The sequence below is a fragment of the Argiope bruennichi genome, chromosome 9 (assembly GCF_947563725.1).
Source record: "Argiope bruennichi chromosome 9, qqArgBrue1.1, whole genome shotgun sequence".
Lineage (NCBI taxonomy): Eukaryota > Metazoa > Arthropoda > Arachnida > Araneae > Araneidae > Argiope > Argiope bruennichi.
In genome coordinates this window covers 52,146,838-52,168,592 of record NC_079159.1, presented here as the reverse complement: position 1 = coordinate 52,168,592, position 21,755 = coordinate 52,146,838, and the positions used below count along the sequence as shown (strand labels likewise).

The following is a 21,755-nucleotide window of genomic DNA, read 5'->3' as shown; positions in this document are numbered from 1 at the left end:
AGAATTAAAAAAAAAAAAGAGTTGAATGAATATTTTGAATAATTATTTATATGATTGTATTTGGAAATATAATAATATATTTTTATTTATTTTGTAGAAACAACTCTGTAATACTCTGAACAATAATTATCAATTTCAATAACTGTAATTATTAGAAATATAGTATAAAAGATGCTCAGAAGGAAAATAAATAATAAACAGTTCGCAAGAAAATATATGCATTATGTTACAAGTCAGAATTCTTAAGCTTATTATTTATTGATCTTGCTATTTACTCAATAGATGACTTCATAATAGAATTATTTATTCCCTTTATATTTAATCTGTTTATTAAAACTACAGACCTTACTCTAAAAGAGAAGAAGGACGAAAAGACATGGGAAGACCATTTTATGGTGATGATCCTCACAGAGACAGATACATGGAAGGAGGAAGATCTAGGCTTGAGGGACCAAGTGCAGGTTACAATTCTCGTTTTGATGCACCAGATCAGTTTAAAGCAAGGTAGTGTTTTTCAAATTTACTTTTGAACTTCTGTGTGATTGAAAGATTTATCAGTTTAAATTTATATGACTTGATTAAATTCAAAGATTGGTTCTGCTTTTTCTGAACATAACTTAAAATTTGGTTCATGAATCATAATTACTTCATTTCATCTTTTTTTATTACTATTATTTAATTCAATTAGTTAAAATCAAAATTTTCATGATTCTGATGAATTTTGTTTTTAAAAAAATAACTATAAGAAAGAAAACACTGTCATGAAAATGGCTGGCAAAAACTATTTACATTATTATTATTATTATTACAACTGAGTGCTAATTTTAAAAGCTGTCTCAGCAACACATTGAATAATGCCTTTGACGATTACAAAAAATAATGTATCATTAATTTAAAATATGTTTGACAAAAAAGACTGTTTATAAAGATAGTATAGCTTTAGATTTGCCTTTTTCATACTAACTTTTTCTCCATCCTACAGGTCAATGAATTATCCTAGTGCACCGCCTCCTCCTCCTACTAAAGGTTATTTTAATGAAGGATTTCCAAAGCCAAATGAATGTGAAATAATAGCTGTAAACAAACAACAAAGGTATAAGAAGTTGCTCATTTTCCGTTAATGTATTAAAAATTCTTAATTTATTGTTTTTTAACCATAGATTTTGCTACTTCTTTTATTTAATCTACGCTAGTTTTATCTGCAAAAAGTTATTGTTGTATATAATTAATGCTGAATGATTTTAATAAAGATGAAAAGTTGTAAAATTTAAAAATAAAATTTATTAGTAGACCCCAAAATATTGAAGACCTTATTTTATATATATATATATATATATATATACACTGATGTGACATAAGTCATAGAATCTTAATAATGTGTCAGACTTTCTTTTACCCAGCGAAATGCAACAGCTTGAAGTGGTATGGGCTGAACGAGTCGTTTGAAGTCCCCTTTGGAAATATTGAGCCATGCTACATCTAGAAATATCTGTAATTGCAAAAATATTGTCAGTACGTGATTTTGTGCAGGAGCTGATCTCTTGATTATGTCCCATGAACTTTCTATTGCGTTCATGTCGGGCAATCTAAATCGCCAAATCATTCTCTGGTCCAGAGTGTTCTTCAAACTAATCGTGAACATTTATGGCCTAGAGACAGGCACATTGTTATCCCTAAAAATTTCATCATTATTTCGGTACATGAATGGCTACAAGTGATTTACAAGTTGCTGACCATAACCATTTCTAATTAATGATCAGTTCATTTAAACAAGATTACTTAATCCATTCTTTGTAAAAACAATGCATATGGTTATGGAACCACCACCAACTTGTTTAGGGCCTTGTTGACAACTTGTATAGGGTTCATGGCTTCATTGGGTCTGTACCATACTGGAACCTACCATCAGCTCTTACCAACAGGAATTGTGACTAGTCTGACCAAACCATGGTTTTTCCAGTCATCTAGGGTCCATCCCATATTATCTTGAGCTCAGAGAAGCATTGCAGGTGATGCTGTGCTGTTAGTAAGGGCACTCGAGTTTCGATTGCCAATGCCCATTAAAGCCAACTTTTGCTACACTGTCTTAACATCCATTGTACATCCCACATTGATCCCTGTGTTTTATTTCATGTAGTGTGTTTATCTGTTAACACTGATGATTCTGCGCATTTGTCGCTGGTCTCGATTATTAAGTGCATACAGTTGGCCATTGCGTTATCCACATTGGGAGGTTAACCTAAAATTAGATATTCTTAGCCTATTCTTGTCACTGTGGATCCCGAAATGGAATTCCTTTGTGTCTAGCTGCAACTACCATTCTGCTGTCAAGGTTTGTTGATTCTCATTGTGCAGCTATAGTCACATCAAAAACCTTTTCATATGAATACAAATGTAAGTCCTGCCAATATATTGATTCTGGTATAATTTTAACATAGTAGTGTCATTTTTTCTTATGTTTTATTTTATACATCATTTCAGTCTATTCCAATTTTATTGTAGGGCATATGCAGAATCTGTGGAGGCACGTATCAAAGACCTTGGTATATTAGTAGATGTACTCTTTTTAAAAGATGAAGCACTTTTAACACAGACAATTGATGATATTGCTCGTCGTGGAAGTCTCTATGCAATGGTCATTAGTCCACAGAATGAAACTCATGGATCAGTAACTGTTAACATTCTTCATGGAACTCCTCAAGGTATGATTGAAAAAAAAAATATATGCCATTATAGTTTATTTATTTATTTAGATATCATCCAATATATTATTATATAACTTTATTTTTAATTGAAAAAAAAAATATATGCCATTATAGTTTATTTATTTATTTAGATATCATCCAATATATTATTATATAACTTTATTTTTAATTATTCCTTTTCTCTCTCATTCTCTATCTATATCTATCTCTATTTAGCTATAAATTATTTAATCTAGAAACATATTCACATTTACTTTATAATATTAGTATATATCGTTCATTTCAATTATGCTAAATTTAAAAGGTAAAAGTTGGCATAAGAATTATTTAGTCTTAATTTTTTTTAATAGGGTATATATACATTTTTTTAAAATGGAGGTTATAAATAAAACTCAAAATTCTGTCTTTTGGAAAGACCTTTATTAAGTGATACTGCATATTTTCTGTGTTTTCTTTTATATAAAAAATAATGAAACTAAACTCACAGTTAAGGTATGTGCCTACCCTAAAATAAATGTTTTCGTGAAAAGTATCGAAATTTTTATTATGTGATAATTTTATAGCCCTTAGCACTTACTTTATAGCATTTATGATTCCAGAACTGTTTCATTTTAATTTTTACGTTAATTAGAAGCAAAGGTACAGCCTAATTAATAAACCTGAAGTTGATTTTTTGCAACAGGAAGTTGGAATTTAAAGGGACACAAAAATGTAAACAATACATTTAGGCGTCTATTTTGTAACTTTTAATCGATATAAATGCCAAAATCTCTTTTTAAAATGTAAATAAACTTTTCATGTTTTCATTATTTTTTTAAATCTGGCAGTAATTTTTTTTATTCAAGTTTCAGTAACTGAATGGCAATACTATTATCGTTTGTAGCTTGTTTACAGTCGTAATTCAAAAGCGTTGTTCTTGTTTTCAATCAATTTGTTCAAAATTTTAGCATAATTCTTTTTATTTTTCCTGTTTTGAAGTTGAATTGTAGTTTTCGTCACATAAAAATGCCGAAAGCTTGTTCTAAAAAATCTTTAAAAAAAACTTACCTTTTATGGAAATAGGTACAATAATTCTATGCCTAAAAATGATGGGTCTACTGCAAATGCAGCAAAACTGAAGACCTTGGAATCCTCTGATGTGCTGAAATCAGACGTTCCAGAGTTAAAAGATAACAGGATATTCAATATCCAAACTTTACTTCGAATATTTGGAATTCTTTCTTGCCCTCTATGCTGTGAAACTGACTGAAGATTCCAAAGAAGGTCTTTGCTCAAATTTTTCAATATCTTGTAAATGTGGATTTATGACTGGATTCACGTCAACCCCCAAAATGAGTAAAACATTGTCGTTAAATACTTTATTGGTACTCGCATTAAAGTTGATTGGCAGAGGATTTTCTTCTGGGCAGAAATTGCTGGGCATATTAAATTCGCCCTATGGCTCTAAACAGACATTTAGAACTCACGAACTGAAACTGTTAGCATCAGCAACATACTGAAAGTTGTATCGAAAGAAGTGCAAAATTTGGGGGAAAAAAAAGCACAACTTGTAGTGTTTCTGTAGATGGCACATGGTAATGAAGAGGCCATATGTCACTAAATGGCTGCGTCTCAGCTATTTCCATAGATACTGAGAAAATATTGGATTTAGAAGTGATGACCCAATATTGTAGAATGTGTGGAAGAAAAATAACTTGTAACTATGAATGCTCTAACTACTAGGGATCATCAGGAAATATGGAAGCTGTTGGGGCTTACAGAATTTTTGAAATATCAGTATTGAAACAAGAGTTACAATACACCGAATATCTTGGTGATGATTGCTCTAAGGCATTTCTAAAAGTAAAGGATGTCTATGGAAAAGATACAGTTACAAAACTTGAATGTATAGGGCACGTTCAAAAAAAAGAGTAGGGTCGCGACTTAGGAAATTAAAAAAGAAGACCAAAGGATTCGGTGGAAAAGGAAAATTAACTGATAAATTTATCGATAAACTTCAAAATTACTGTGGAATTGCTATCTTTAGTAATGTTGGAGATATTGGGAAAATGCAATCTGCTGTTATAGCTGCTTTCTTTCACTGCTGTTCTAGTAGTAGAAACTTAATGCGTAGGCAGTGTCCAGAAGAGAGTGACAGCTGCTGTCAATATCAGCAAGCTATGAGCAACGGAACAGAATATTCTGAAAAATCACCAGGTCTTCCTAGTTCTGTCATGAATGTGGTAAAATCTACATATTTAGAACTCTGTGATAGAGAGTTATTAAAAAAATGCTTGCATGGTATATGACACAGAACAACAATGAAAGTTTCAACAACATCTTGTGGTCAATATTACCTAAAGAACATTTTGTGGAACAGGAAACTTTGTTTTTAGGTGCATATGTGGCAGCCATAATGTTTAATTCTGGCTACATAGGACTATTACCTATTTTTAAGCATTTGGAAATTACAATTAATCTTCTGGCTTTAAAAATCTATATAGGAATCGATGATGAGCGAATTAAGAAATCGAGACATCAATCATTGCCTCCACTAAACTGACCAGAAAAAGGCTGAAAACTAAAAAAAAAACCAAAATTAGTTAAAAATGAAGTTAAAGAATGTTTAACCTACAAATATGGTGAATTTTAAGAATAAAAGAGTAAAAAAAATGTTATGGTGCATTCAAATCTTTAATTGTGTTTTTCAATATTTTGCTTTGCGCTAAACATCACCCCAAAACATCTTTTTAAGATATTGATTTGAGATTTTAAGAAAATGTTTAAATATATTTTATTTGTATTATGAACTAAAATCTAATCTCAATCTTCATTTTTTTTAATTAGTTTTGACACAAAATTTCAAATAGTTCAAAAACTTTTCAAAATTTTGCAAATCTTTTAGTTCTTAACACAGATAAGGATGTTATTTATTTAGTGTATAAATATTATTGAAATATATTTATTGGAATGTTTATTAGAAAGTTTACCGTAAGTGTAATTTTTCATTAAAATTTGACTAAAAATTACCAATATTTCAAAAATTAATAATAATTTAATACAAATTACATTTAAATTTAAAGTTTTATGACCCATTTTAAATAAAAACATCTTTTGTTTATTGAAAATTTAAATATGTTTAAAAAAAGTCTCCGAAAGTAGGCACATACCAAGTTACTTTCCTGAAAATCAGGTTCATTATCTTATGACAGCTGATCATAAAAAAAATATTTTAAACTTACTAGACACTAATTTATACTATGATTATAAAAGAAATTTAAATGCATGCAATGTGTTTCATCATAATTTTTATCTATTATTAGATTAAAGTAAGCTTGCAGCTTATTAAAGAAGTATACAACCAATTTTTATATTACTCGTATAAAAAAATAAAAAGATTTTATTTATTTGCTATATTTTTACAAATTTATCTTCTTTTGCTTCCAAACAAAGGTTCTTCAACTGGTATGTGTTTATAGATTATTTTTTCTATGATTAACTTAGTTTTAATTCTAAAATGTTAATATTTCTCATGCAACTTCAGTTTTTGCTTATTTTATAATTATCAAAGATAAAAAGTTAAAATCAATTTAAAAATCCAATTCTGATCAGATTATATCATAGATAATGCTTAATTTCTGTTTTTTTTTTTTTTTTTTTTTTTTTTCCCAAGAAATAAGAAATTGATTTGTGTATATGTAAATTAATCTTTTTGATTATTTTTACTAATTTTAAGTACTAAACGGATTTTTTTGTTACTTAACACCATATTCTGATAGTTAATATATATACTATATTATGCAACTAAAATGTTTGTGTTAGAGTTTGATAATAGGTAAATATATTATAACTGTATATTTAATCAATCATCTATATATGAAATAAATAATGTAAATTTTATTCAAATGTATTGGCTTATTATTACTAATGTATTTTATCTTGAAAATTAATTCTTTGAGAATTTTCTTTTCCATTTTCATCCCATCTAATAAAAAAAAAAAGTATTTGTTAATATTTTTGCAATGTACGTAAAAATTAAATAAGTCAATTCTTTGCAATTTTTTTTTTTTTTTGCTAAATTCAGCTTTTTGTAAATAATATTAGTACGTGAATGATTGAATACAACAGTTGAAACAAATGTATTGCACTTTTAATTTGCTGGAAAGATTTCATTAAATTAGGAATAAGAAATGGTGATATTCTAATTTAGAGTTCTTTGTCAATGTGCAACTTATTGTGAGGAATCTTATTAATGATTAACTGCAAGGATTGTTACTTGTTGCAGTGAGCTGTATTTTACTGCAACCATGTTACTTGATCTTGTGATGTGTAGCAATCTATTATTTTTTATGATAAAGTATGGTAAAACCTTATAAGTGGAATATTTAATTCAATATAACCAACGTTAGTTGGCACTTCTGTCATGCTTTATTGTTCCTACTTTAATCAAGTGTACTTGTAAAATGATTTTTTGGAGGCTAGATTATGGTTGAAACGATTAAAACTTTTTGTTTAATTAAATAAAGATACATTTTAATATTCCCAAAATTAAATTCATATAATTCCTAAGGCTTCTAGTTTTATTATTATTATTATTTTGAACCATTTATTCTTCAGTCTAGGATATTAGTTTGAATTATTTGAACGAAGTATTAGTTCATTCGTATTAATTAGTAGGAGTTGCATTTTATTAAAATTTCTTTAATAAATTGGGAGGGGATTTAGGATCATCATGTGTTTTTTTATAGTATGTTTGTTAAAATTACTGAATTAATAATAAAAATGGCTTTTCAGAGGTTAGTTAAATGTCATGATAAAATTCCCTGTTGCAACATAAATCTGTGAAAATGTATTGATGGATTTATCTCTGGACCACTACACTATTCAAAAGTAACATTTTATTTTGTTACTGGCAGGTTGTTTTATTTTGTTTGCCAGGAGCAAAAGTTTTTGTACCAATTTCGTTCAAAGATGAAACAGCATCTTTGAAGAAAATTTCCCATTTGCTATAGAGGGAAAAAATGAAAACTTCATTTTAACAGGGCTTAAGTGTCTAGAGATTAGCAGGGGTTGTTAGTTATTCTTACAGTATTGAACCATAGCTCATCATTCAAGATCATTTATAAAATGTTGTTCAAATTGCTTTTGCAAATTTTGTAATTTTCATGAAAGTAAACTTCACACATATTGGAAGAAACTATGTACAAAATAGAATTGAACTTTGTGCAACCAAAATTTTGCACAAAACAGAAAAAAAAAATTGCAGAGTGAAAGTGAAGGCAAACTTCCAGCAAAAGCTCTTAATGGATATTCATTTACTAGACATCATTTAATTTTTTTTTTTCATTTTATCATTAAATAACAGGATATTATACTAATTATTTGTATAGTACCAAATATTTTTTGTAAAAAAAAAAAAAACGATGGAATGGTTTTTCTGTTGAGAAATGTTTATTTCCTGCATTTATTGTAAGTAATACACAACTTCTTATTTTAATTAGTTCATGGTGTATAACATCGATTGATTTCAAAATGTTATTAAAGGAAAAAATATAATTCATTGTTTACCAAGATATGAATTCATATGTGTTTGTGTGATAATTTGATTTTTTTGTGTGTGTGTGTTCTAAAAATAATAATTTTTTTAATTGCTTTTACTTTAATTTCTGAGTTGGGCTGGCTCTTATTTTCCCACAATAATTCTAACATATGATGGAACCAAAAAGGCTACATCACCAAAATTCCATTCTAATCTCAAAATATATTGGCAGTCTCTTTCCCCCCCCCCCTTTATATTTTGTCTCTGTCTCCCACTGGTCACGACTTACAAAAAAATATCAATAATTGCTAAAAATATGAATTTTTTCATTGCATCATGAAAAATACAAGACAATTAAAAAAAATTATATATGTATATGTATCTCTTTAGATTTATTATATAAATTAAATTTATTTAAAATATTTTTGAATTTCTAAAGTGTAAAGATATCTATTCTTATACAATAACTAGCATTTCCCCTCTCCCTTTTAAACATCATTACCAGTTGTACGTACTACTATATAAAATGTATGTAAAATATTGCACTTTTTACTAACTTAAAAACTGCTCACTTTGAATTACTTGTATATTAATAAAAATGTAATGTCTTGTAATGCTTGATATTTTTATTTATATAATTTAGAAAGAATAGATGATTGGGATCTAAAGATTGTGTGAAAGCAAAAATTCTGTTATTATCTTACGTTTTTTAATATCCAAGCTAAATTAATTTTACTTATGTAGATTCTCATTATAGTCTGTGTAATTTCTGTAGCCGTTTCATTTTCCCTACTTTTCACCTTTTTCGTTGCTAGAATCAATTTAATTCGGGACATTTTACCACTTTCTCCTGACTCATCTAAGAAGATTTCTTCAACCTTGTTATCTTTAGTTTGTATTATTTGATTGTAAATGACTTTTTGCTCAAGCATTAAGAAATATTTGATTACACATATCACTAAAAATCAGCCGTGGTGTAATTTTCTTAATGGTGCAATTCATCAACAAAGCAGCAAAGGGTTGATTCCTTCATGACATTCCCAAATGGATGAATGCTTTGTTTTAGATTTCTACTGTGAATTTCAAATTCATATTTGAATATATGACAAAGCTTTTTTTTTTTCCCCCCCTCTCACACCAGTGTGTTTTGTTAATATCAACAGCTGTGTAAAAAAAAAAAAAAAAAAAAAAAGAGTGACACTGTTATCTGCCTTAGTGTAAAGCAGACAACTAGTAATGAGGTAAAAAATGTGACCTTGAACCGTTTACAGAAAATACACAGACAATAGTATGACTTCTTGCTCAAATTTATTTGAAAGACTGAATAACTTATCTCGCATGATCTTGAATGATAAAGTGAAAATCAGAAATGGAAAATAGATCTATTGTTTATTGCTGGACATGTCTATTAGTACTTAATTTCAAGTCTTTATGTGTTGCCATAAAGTAGAGTATTTCAGGCAAACATTTATTTCGTCTGTCAGCTCGATAAAAGAGTTACAGTTAATGCTTACTGCAAACAATATTAATGTATTCCTGAATGATATGATGTTTCCACAGAAATCCTGTGATGATCAATGAAAAGAATTGAGCAATTTTTTTTTGTACCTTTGTGTGTTCATCCCAAAAATATAATTGCATTTCTGCAATATTTTTCATGTACCGGATGCTTTGGAAATGTTGCACATGGGAGTTTGTGAATTACCAATTTCAAAGCAAAATGAGTTCTTCCAGCTGATAGCAATGGCACAGCTATTCCAAACAATGCAAAAGCTTAGGCTATGTCATTTTGGAACTGAATCGTTGCTAGAATCAATTTAATTCGGGACATTTTACCACTTTCTCCTGGCTCATCTAAGAAGATTGCTTCAACCTTGTTATTTTTAGTTTGTATTATTTGATTGTAAATGACTTTTTGCTCAAGCATTAAGAAATATTTGATTACACATATCACTAAAAATCAGCCGTGGTATAATTTTCTTAATGGTGCAATTCATCAACAAAGCAGCAAAGGGTTGATTCCTTCATGACATTCCCAAATGGATGAATGCTTTGTTTTAGATTTCTGCTGTGAATTTCAAGTTCATATTTGAATTTTCATTTCATATTCAATGAAAAATCTCTTCAATCATGTTTGATTTATGTTTTTGCCGTAACTCTGTTGAAGATGAAGGCGAGCAGTTGGTCAATATATTCGTAAACAGTACATGAATTTGTTTTGGATATGACATGTTGCAAACAACATTAACCCTCTTGATGCATGATTCTTTTATCAAAATAGATTCAAGAATTGCCAAATGTTTCCTGCCAGCGCTTTGAAAAGAGCTCGCAAAATGTTGTAAAACATGCTTGTATATTTCGCAGAACCATAGGCAACTAATGCTATATGTTAACTCAGATCTGAGTGAAACCAGAAAAACCGAAATGACCGCCATGAACAGGAAAAGAGCGGATTGCACAGCTAAATAAATGGAGAAATGTATCCACACAGAGATCGTGGCCACTGCAAATTATGCTACTTCTATGTTGCCCGTGGAAATCACAGGATACGTGGCAAAAGGGTTAATGCATATATCCCAGCGTCAGTCATTCACCAATAAATGCAGAGCTTGACATGTACTGAGAAAAGAGTGATGAAAAAAAAGTAATGCTGTTGCTGGAAAGGCATTGGACATAGCACATTTACCAACGGCATGCGAGAAAAGAAGCCTTCATCTTGATTGGGATGCATGGTGTACAGTCTATTGTAATTTCTTTGAATATACCTGATTGTAACATCAAAAAAACTAACTAACTAAAAAAAAAAGAAGAAGAAGAAAAATCACGAACTAAAAAAGAAAAACTATATATAAATTACTTATGAAATATTTCAATTCAATTGCAGACCAATCTACATTTCTCAGTTTCAACTCCAAGAGATACAAAATATAGTTCAATCTGTTCGCACTCCAAAGAGATCAGTTTCATGATATAATTTGAATTCAAATTAAAACAGTCAACACTGCTCAATTCCATTGCAAAATAAGAAACATTAAACGACAAAATGAAAAAATAAGCTAAACTCATAAAACGGTATTATTAACAACGTAGCTCAATTTCAACGCATTGTCACATGAAATAAATAAATCCAAATCTATGAAAATGCACTGTAACTATATAATCAAAAATATTGAAATGGAACCATAAAATATTTAGTGTAGTATGCGTTGCTTTTATGTCCAATAAATATCGAAATTTTTTTTTTTTCTTTGTCACAGCGGTTATATATATAATAAGTATATAAAAATATGCGTGCAATCGAATGCTATGTGTCACAATATCAAAGCAGTTGGGGAAGAACTTTTGGAGATTTAAGATTTGGAGCAAATAAACTTATGCATTTTTATTTATATAGATTGTGTATTTTTTTGCTCTACCTTTCTCGTAACTGAATACATTATGTTCATTCAGTTTTGTTCTCAGTAATATTATTACTGCTTGGAAATGATTGTTTTATATTTAAACACTATCACGTATTACACCATATTTTTATTTTTGAATACTTGTACTATGATATACCACCAATTATATTGCATATAGAAGTTTTATTAAGAATGTTTTGGACTTGGTATTATAATAAAATTCAACAGTTGTAAATAAACAAGGAGATTTGGGGAATTGTAGCTGCAAATTTCTCAGGCAACATAGTTTTTGTAGAATTAATTTTTGATTTTACATTTTATTTCACTTTTTATAATAATGCATTGTCAAAACATATAAAAACAGCATTGAAATGATTTTGCTTTAATTTACTATCAAAACTAGGCATTCCTGATCATGCTAATAAAATACTCATATGAAAGGCAATTTTATTACAGCTCTTGAATTTATTTCACATTGATGAGGTCTGTAACAAGGTTGCCGTGCTACCGGGAGAACCTGAAAAATCGGGAAAACACAGGGAATTTAAACTCGTCTAGAAAAACCGGGAAAATGCAGGGAAATTTGAAAAATTTCATACAACATTCAATTGGCGGACGTGACGCAATGGTATTTAGTCACTCGCACATGAGTTTTTATTAATAGAATTGAATGGATTAAAAAAAACTTGATTTCGCTGAATGGCTTCGAGAAGCTCTACAAAATTTATTTATTGTGTATTGCTTCATTTATTGTGTTTATAAGAAAATAATAAGCTTATATAATATAGGAAATCTGGCACTTACTAGTTGTGCCAATAGAGGAAAGCATACAAGACTGGTTGCCATGCTACCGGGAGAACTTGAAAAATCGGGAAAACACAGGGAATTTAAACTCGTCTAGAAAAGAGTCATCATTGATATTAAATAAAAAGAATACAGAAAAAATGGCATGTTAAATCCAAACGCATCAAATTGATTGTCTGAAAATCAAATCGATTTCAAATTTTTTATTCATTTAATGATATATTCAATGATGTATCGAATATATTTTCACTGAAAATGAAATAGCTAAAAAATGTACATTAGGCCATACAAAAATGTTAACTTAGTTAAGGTTTAACCATTCGTCCTTTAATGCATTCAATGATATATCGGAAATATTTTCACATATGTTCACTGAAAATGAAATAGCTAAAAAATGTGTGTTAGGCCATACAGAAATGTTAACCTTAACTGTTAAGGTTTAGCTCCATGATACTGATAGTTGAAAAAAACCTGCAGGAGTTGTTGCCCAATAATATAAATTGACAAAAATGAATAAACATAAAAAATAATCTTGTTTTGTAATATTATTTTTTGTTGTTGTTGAGTAATCATTAAATTATTTGTATCATAACAAAAATGTTTTATTTCACCCGAGTCCTTAATTTTATGTGACTTACAATTAAAGCGCATGAGAGACAATAAATAAATTTTGTCTTGCTATATTCTAGACAATAAATTAAGAAAAATTGTCTTTGTATGTAAATATAAGCCTTCTTTTAATATGTTATTCGTGTAATGTTAAATTATTGCTTCCTTCTTGCTTTTCTACTCCTTAAAATAATATTGCATTATAACTAGCACATGAGTACTATTCTCGCATTTCCTCATATCTTGAATATACGTACAGGGATTTTTTTTTCCCCCGAGATTTGAGTGGCAACTCTGTTACAAATTAGGTTTAAAGGAAGATAGATGTAATCTCATGCTTTTTATGATATTTGTTTTTAATATATGCATAAGACGACTATACTTTCTTTAACCTTTTCCTGACAGGAGACTTATGTTCTAGACGCACGTACGAGACGGTGCGTACGCAAAAGAAATCATCTCACAGTATGCAAGTTTTATGACGCTAAGCCTAACTTTGAAAGAAAAAAAAAGCGCAAAAAAGAAAGTTAAGGTTCTAACGTCGTCATATTTGGCACGTTTTTAGATTATCAGTTCATTCATAATACGAGCACATTCTTCCTCTAAAGAATTGCGGGTTATTATTATTATATATATATATATTTCCGTAATAAACCGAAACTAAGGCTTTCCGTAATAAAAAGAGGTGTGCAAAGTGAATCGGAAAGCTAAGCGAAGTACAACAGAACTGACGGGTAAACCCAAAAAGACTAGTTGTGGTTACACAGTAATAACAAAAAAAAGAAGAAGAGAGAATTCGGTGGGAGATCAGAAACGCGACTGATTCTATCAAGTGGAAAAGTTACACAACCCACCCTTCTCCCTTAACAGCTGATGAGCAAAATAACAAAGGCTGAATACGAGCAAACTGAAGGTCTAGATACTAAAATTATATTTATTTCAAAAATAATGGACACGGGAAGCCATCTAGTGCATTTAAAAATTGTTCCAGTTTAAAATGCACATATGCATCACTGTCCCAGGAGTTCGATTTCCTGAAATGCACGACTGTGAGTGACGTTCGTTGGTGATGCATATATGACAAGTCCATCGCGAAAGGGTTAATGTCATTAGTCTTATAAAAAGAGGTGCTTGTAGGTACAGAGGTATGACTTGGAGGAGCACAAGTATCCTGCTACCTGTTTATGGCTGCCACAAGAAACTGAACCAGTGGATGGAAGCTGAAAATTGACCTGTTTAAATGGACCTAATATTGAGTTTTTATATTATGAACTTGGTCTTCACTTCTAAAACAAACAGACTGTTTGATACCATTTGGATTGTAAAGTATGAGTTTGTCTCAAAAGAAAAAGTTCAATTTTATAAATAGAAGGAATAACTTGAAGATAAAAATGGGCAGAGAAATCTGTAAAAACGTGAATTCATCACCAAGAAACTACAGAGCAGAAGTGTTTAGCAAGAAGAAGAAAAAATATTTGTGACCAACAGTAAAATCCAAAGAAAGAGTAGTTTCATAAGAAGTTGCAAAGAAAATTTGTAGCAAAACTACCTAGTTGCAAAGAACTCTTCATCTAAAAAAAATGAGGTTTAAGGTTTTAAATATTTCTTCCACGTCTGAATTTTGTGCTCAGAATAAGACTACTTTGCTGCTCAAAAGCAAAGTATGAAATGTCAATCGAGTCATGACTCTGAAAAATCCATGAAAAAAAAAGAGACTGAAGTATCTGAAATATCTCACAAAGATCCATTGAACATTTATGAAATGTTTTCTAAAATATGTTTGTGAAGTATGTTTGCACTAAAGTCCTGGCTTTTCACCACATATTTGTTGCCCTATGTACATTTAAATTTATCCTTGGCAGTATACTTCCTAAAGTGTCTTTGAGAAAATTTTGTGCTGTTTCTTTCTTACTTTTATAAATGTTTTAAAATAAATATAAAAGCTAGTTGTGCTGCAGTTTTAATAATTTTTTCTGTGCATTGACTGTTTACTTCATACTTTTGCATGTTTTTCCTTCAGACAATGTTTCTTGTCACAGTTTCCAATTTCTTCTTATTCGTCTTTTGATGAATTACATCACTGTCATTTATGCACTTTTTTTTTTTATGGCAGGGTTTCTCAATTACAGATTTTCTTCATTTTTACTATTGTTCAAATATCTTCCTATGGTGCACACATTAGAAAAAATACATAATTAAAAAAAGAAAAAGTTCTTAAAAAGTACTTAATTTTCTTTAAATGTGCGGTTCTCTTGTGTTCTCAGATGTTAAATACAGTAAAATGAAGGCATATTCATAAAGCTTCATTTTCTAGATATGTCATAAAAAGAATATCACATGTATTAAGCATGAAAATGGATGAAAAAGAAGTATGATAAATCAAAAGTTGTCAATGCATATTAATACAAGAGGGGGAGTGTTGCCATCCAGGAGTGGTGAGGGAATTCCGAAAGAGTAAGATGTCTGGGAAATTCATTCTATAATTTTTTTATTTTATAATTGTTATTATAGTCAACAATTTGCTTTTTTTTTTACATTAATAGAATGAAATATTATTGGGAACCAGTGAAAATCAGTCATTTACTGAGATCATGATGCATGTGGTCATAAATAACCTTTGTGTTTCTGCACATTCACTGGGTGCCGAGATGTGTATATTAAAATTACGAGGGACCAAAATTTGGACTGTGTAAGATCATCAGTGCCACGAGTTCCTTCAATCTTGAAATACATGAATCTAGTTTATGATGGCTTCTACTTCTGATGACTGTTTTGAAATAACTAACTTGTTATTTATTTCTCTTATTATATCCTATATTATGCCTGTTTATCAATGTAGTCTTTAAAAAAATATATATCTGCTATTTTTTCCAAAATTTTTGAACATTAAGCTGATTGGTATAATTATTGAAAATAATTTTACTTTTGTGTTTTATGAAAAATGCAACATTGCTAAGGTCTAACTCACATAACTGTTATAGGTCTCTTTTATTCAAAAGAGGGAAAGTTACTGTTTTATTTTTGTATTTTCTTGTGTACAAAAAAAATGTATTTTAGATGTTGTAGTGAATAGCTTATAAGTCAGGTAACAGCGACGCTACACAAGCAATTGCTTTTGTATTGTGGTCATGTTACTTGGCTGCGAACCACAAGGTCCCACGTTCTATCCTCGCTCAATTCAATCCGCCACATTGTCAAAAAATTTGAACGCAAGATTTTGTCAATTCCCCTTTTTTCACACTTCCAGAAAACACTTTTTATTTAAAAAATTATGTCTGACTGGACAATTTAACTGAAAAATGCCTTGAGCTTGATAGATGAGATTTGGCATGTTATTGTTGTTATGCCAAATTTGTGGAGTTCTAACAAATTTTAAACAAAATCCATTCTCAGGAAGTCTGCTTGTCTGAGAACAGGTGAACACAATAATTACAAAATGTAAAGAGTTTGATGGATAAAAGTTTGTATGCTGATTTAGAACAGAAAAGATAGATAAGTATCATATCTTAAATATGTCTATCAAATTGTTGATTTCTGTCTGTCAGTATTTTTGCATGCATATAAATATAATTGAAAAATGCAATGGCTTAGGTAAATGAAATTTGATGCTCTGTTTTAGATTCAAAAGTATAAATCTATAACAAATTTTTAATCAAATCTAAGATCGAATATATGTTGGCCTAAATTTAAAATACTGCAACCTAGATAAAAGAAATTTCACGTGTAATCTTTTTATTAAAATTTTGACTTATGTCAAATTTTGGTATCATTTGATCGAAAAAAGACATCCAAAGTGCTCGGTTTTTTTCACTATATTATAAAATACTGATGCTTTAAAACTGAAGGTCTAAAGATTAACGTTGTTTATAGGGGAGAGAGGTAATACTTTTTTTAGGAAATATGCGAGAAAGTTTCAGGAGATATATCCGAGTGGTTTCTCCTTTGATCATACCACATGTTACAAAACAAAAGTATGGTTTTTGTTAAGTGTTGAAAATATTATAAAATATACCTGAAGATTGAAAGCAACTTCGAAATATTAGCTTAGGTGATAAGGAATCTACCTTTTTCTTCTAGCTGCGAAAAGAATTTCTTTTCTAGGGGTATACAGTTTTCTTTATCCTTTTAATAGATTCACAAGAAGATGTTTTTAAACATTGATTACTTGTTAGTGTTGTTTTTTTTTTTTTAAACCAGAATTAGCCAATCATCATCAATATACTGCTGCCACTCAGAAGTTTGGAATTCAGTATACTACTGCTTTCGAAATAATTTTAGTTTTCATTCATTTATCTGTTTTTGCAAGTGCATGAAACAGTCAAGACTCTCAAAAAGAAGAATGATTTTTTTTATTATTGTCATCATCACGTTTAAAAGAAAGAAAGTAATGTGATTGATAATTGCATAAATATTATATATCAACAACTAAAAGACAATTTTCATGAACTTATTGATGGAGGAATAACTGTTGCATTTCAAGAAAAACATGGAAGAGTGAAAACTGCAGATGGGCTTTGAAAGTTTTCTATTTTAGTTTGCAGTCACTACGACAGACCTTGCTTCAAATAAAAATGTTCTGATGTTTTATTTACAAATAAAAATTTCTTCAGACGACATATATACAATATGAACAAAAGGTATGTTGGATTATTGTGCCTTTTTCTTAAATCTAAAATATGCTGACTAAAGACTTGGCAAATATTGGCTTGGGACCTTCAAGTGCATACACCAAAAATTAGAAGGCTGTAACTTTTGCACTCATTTTGTCATCGAATTAGAAGTTGAGTAAAGTATCTGTATCAAATTATGTCAACCATTTGGCAGTACTTGAAGTGAAGATTTTGCATACCTCATAAGAGATGTTCAAATGGCTGTGATCAGGTTTAAAGTGGTAGCTTCTAAAATGTTCACAAATCTCAAAACTTCCATAATGTTCATTCAGATATGCTTAAAAGTCATCAAGTGACAATTATTTATACTTACCTAAAAAGTATTACATTATCCATTGTTTTATATTTGAAAAGCTCTTGTCTTCCTGTTAATAATGAAATGTTTCTGAAGACTCCAACGACTGCCTTTCAGCTGTACTCGATTTCCTTGAATGTGTTATGTTTGAGAAACATTTTTTGAAAATGTAGCAATGAATGAATCAAGGGTTTATGTTTTTGATTCATGGAGGTTTCCATCTCTATTTCCAAATTGGGTCTTATAAACAAACATTTTGTCTTATGTTTGAACGAATAGATCAAGTAGTGGAATTGCTATTTTTTAAATCACAAGCATAAGAAAACTGTTTGAATGAAATGATTAACTATTAAAGCTAGTGGTTATGTATTATTTTATATTGGCCTTATCCTTGTTCATATTTCATTCTTCAGTTTGTCAGGAAGTTATGTTAAAATATAATTTTAAAAAAGAATACTCAATGGTTATCTTTCGTTCAAAGCAGTTGTATTGTTCATTGAGCGATTTGATAAGAACTTATAAATTTGCTAGAAACATAATATTAATTCATTCAATAGAGTTAATTTTCAACAAATTTAAAAGTTCTAATTGAAATTTGAGTAGTTAAAATGTTTTCTAACTGAATTTGTGATTTTAGAAAAAGGTTGAATATTGATATTTTATCTCATTTTTAAATGCAGTGCTCAATCCAAACAAATTCAAAATATATGCATCACAATTTAAACTTTCCTTTTTAGTATGTAATAGGTAAATGATAATTGTTTACAATGTTTGATAAGAGTATTAAATAAGTTTATTTGGTGTGGATTTATTTGTAAAAATAAAATGTCTTGATTTGAAAATGTTGTATGGGGAAAAAAAAGATTGCAGTAAGGCCAGGCTTTTCTTCCTGGCTCACGGCATCTCTTTGTTGATGCTATATTTACTACTTTGGGGTTAATTTACCTACTGTGTCTACTTTCATAACTGACTAAGATGAGTATCAGCAATTGTTAATCTGATGGGATATTTATTTCTTTTCACAAGTGAAAATAATTGCTTGTGCAGGTATCTAAACAACTTTATATATTTTTTGGTGCTGCTTCAATATGCATTGGTGGAAACTGATGACTACTTTATTTCAAATCTTGTTTCAAATTTTTTTCTGCATGATTTTGTAGTTATTATATTTTGATTTATTTTATTTGCAATTTTATAGTTCAATATTAATAATTTTATGTTATTTGGAATTAAATTACAAAAATGTTATGTGTTCTGTTATGTTTGTAAGTCCACAAAAATATTTGTTGTCAGGCACATCCAACTGACAAATCACTAATTTAACACTTATATTTTAAGAACTTGCATTCTCAATCATATTTTTATAAATGAATATTTTTTTATTTAAATTTCTTTTATCCACTCCGGTTAAGACTTCCAATGGTACTGGAAGTAGATGATTGTCTAATTTGCTATATATATATATATATATATATATAGTGGACAATCTATATATAGGGTGATTATGATTAAACTTCCCCTGTAAACAGCATCTTACAACGTAAACTAGGTGAACGGATTGCAACGAAATTTGGTATATATACTATATACGAGAGGCTCTCAAAGAATTTCGAAAAAAATGTTAAATTTAACCCAATAATGACCAAAACGTCGTACGGAAACAATATTATCAATCCAGAACAAAAATTATGAGTAATAAAATGTAAAACCGGGAAAGGCTGACAGTTCTAGGAGAAAAAATGTCGAGATTTGCATGCTTGCGAAGAAGAGGAAACTATGCAAAACAGGTTAGGATATGAAACATTTGCAGACGCTGTCATGTTTTATGTCGATGTTTCCGGCTGTAATGATGACGGTATCTTTAGTTGAACGTACGTTATTGGTAAAGCTATTTTACGAAAATAAGGGGAATGCTCCTGCTGCCGTTTGTGAATTCCGTCTTGTTAAGAAGGTACGGCGTGGGCGAGTGTTCACTAAAGATATCCTAGAAAGAGTGTCTACTAATGTTCCTAAAGAGTGTCTACTCAAGATAGCCGAGTCGTGATTAAGAAATTTGAAGTGACGGAGACATTAGGAGTTCGACCTGGAAGAGGCCGTAAATCTGTCACGCCGGTACTTGTTGATACCGTCAAGATAGCTGTTGCTTCACTAGCATCAGAATTTGGAGGTAGTAGCGCGCATGCATTTTCTCCACAGACAGTCAATTCTTACAACACCGACCGAAAAGTGCTCAGAAACATGATGCACTACTTCCCATACAAGATCCACCATACTCAAGAGCCGCTTGATAGGGCACGCCACATTGTCTCTCAGAACAAAATGATTGTTGATCTGCCATAGCTTTAGAATATTCTGTGGAGCCACGAGGCTCATTTGTACCTCAATGGAACAGTCAACACACGGAAATGCTGCATTTCGGCTAAGGAAAATCCGCGGATGCACACTGAAATTTCCCTACATTCTCTGGTGTGGATTCACGGTTAACAACTGCTGCTCTAGTACAATTTCGCCCTAATCTTTTCTTGTTTCAGCTAACTGAACTGTCCCCCCACCCCACCCTCAAACAACGTACTGTTATTTTTTCCTTTGTGTTTCGATGACAAGGTGATCAGAAACTAGTCAATAAATGTTAATATTATTTCTGTATTCCGTTTTGATCGTTTATTGTGTTATATTTAATGCTTTGCCGGCGTCCTTGCATAAGGGTAGCACATCTTCCTCATGATCTGGGCGTCCGGGTTCGAATCCCGGTTCGGGCATGGTTGTTCTTCATCTGTGTTCTATCTGTGAGGTGTGTGAATGTGCCTACCCCCCTTTAAAACGGGGTTGTGCAAGTGAATGTGTGAGTTTCATCTTCATATGAGCTAGAAGTCAGAATTCTGCCCTCGGGTGCTCGGGGGTCTTTACCCTCAGAAGCTATTTCACCCCCTTTCCGTGGTTTCCGGACACGACATCATCATTTCATGTTTTTTCCTAAAAAGGCGCCCTCTGATGGACATTTTGGAACTTTTTTCTGAATTTCGTGAGCGCATCTCGTATATAGTCTATATACCAAATTTCGTTGCAATCCGTTCACCCGTTTGCTTTGTAGGATGTTGGTTATAGGGGAAGTTTAATTATAACCACCCTGTATATATATATTCTTACAACCTATATATATATATATATTCTTAAAAAGTTGGATATTTTTCATATACTATAAAAAATCCAATAAACAAAACTACTAATTAAAAGGAGCAATAGTAATAGAGAGACTTTACAAAAGAAAAATTCAAAGTCGTGGATAGGATTTTCCCAAATTACTTTCAGGTCGTCTTCATTTCATCTTAGCATCGGGGTTCTGTTGTTTATTTTTTACAATATGGCCACTGATTTCTTTTATGTACAGTTTTAAATGTTTTATGTTGTTTGTTTGCAGAACACCGTAATATGCCACTTGATGATGCATTAAAGCTGGTTGCTCGAAATTTCCATGAACACATTCGATTACAGCGAGAAAAAATGGAGCGGGAAAGGGCGGAACGAGGACCGTACATCGGAACTGTAACTGCAGATCGAGAAATGCAGGTACTGCTACGTATGTTAGCAGACGGACGCTGGATTTCTGCTATAGAAATAGATGCTGTTATAAGGTATTTGAGTGAAAGACGCGACAGAATGCAAGGAGTTCCTGGAGAAGATAGAGGCATTGGAAGAATGCCGCCTATACCGCCTTCAGACATTAAACGTGATATTCCACCTTTCAAACCACGT

The 21,755-nt window shown here is 30.5% G+C and overlaps 1 protein-coding gene across 3 annotated transcripts in view; it reads left to right on the top strand.

Moving 5' to 3' along the window:
• LOC129984427 (nuclear receptor coactivator 5-like) overlaps window positions 1–21,755 on the top strand; it is a 31,997-nt gene that overhangs the window by 8,390 nt on the left and 1,852 nt on the right. For all 3 annotated transcript variants that reach the window (XM_056094306.1, XM_056094305.1, XM_056094304.1), the window contains 4 exons: window positions 343–504; window positions 983–1,093; window positions 2,503–2,702; window positions 21,421–21,753. In XM_056094306.1, the coding sequence (XP_055950281.1) occupies window positions 343–504; window positions 983–1,093; window positions 2,503–2,702; window positions 21,421–21,753 (806 nt within the window). The remainder of the gene's footprint in view (window positions 1–342; window positions 505–982; window positions 1,094–2,502; window positions 2,703–21,420; window positions 21,754–21,755) is intronic.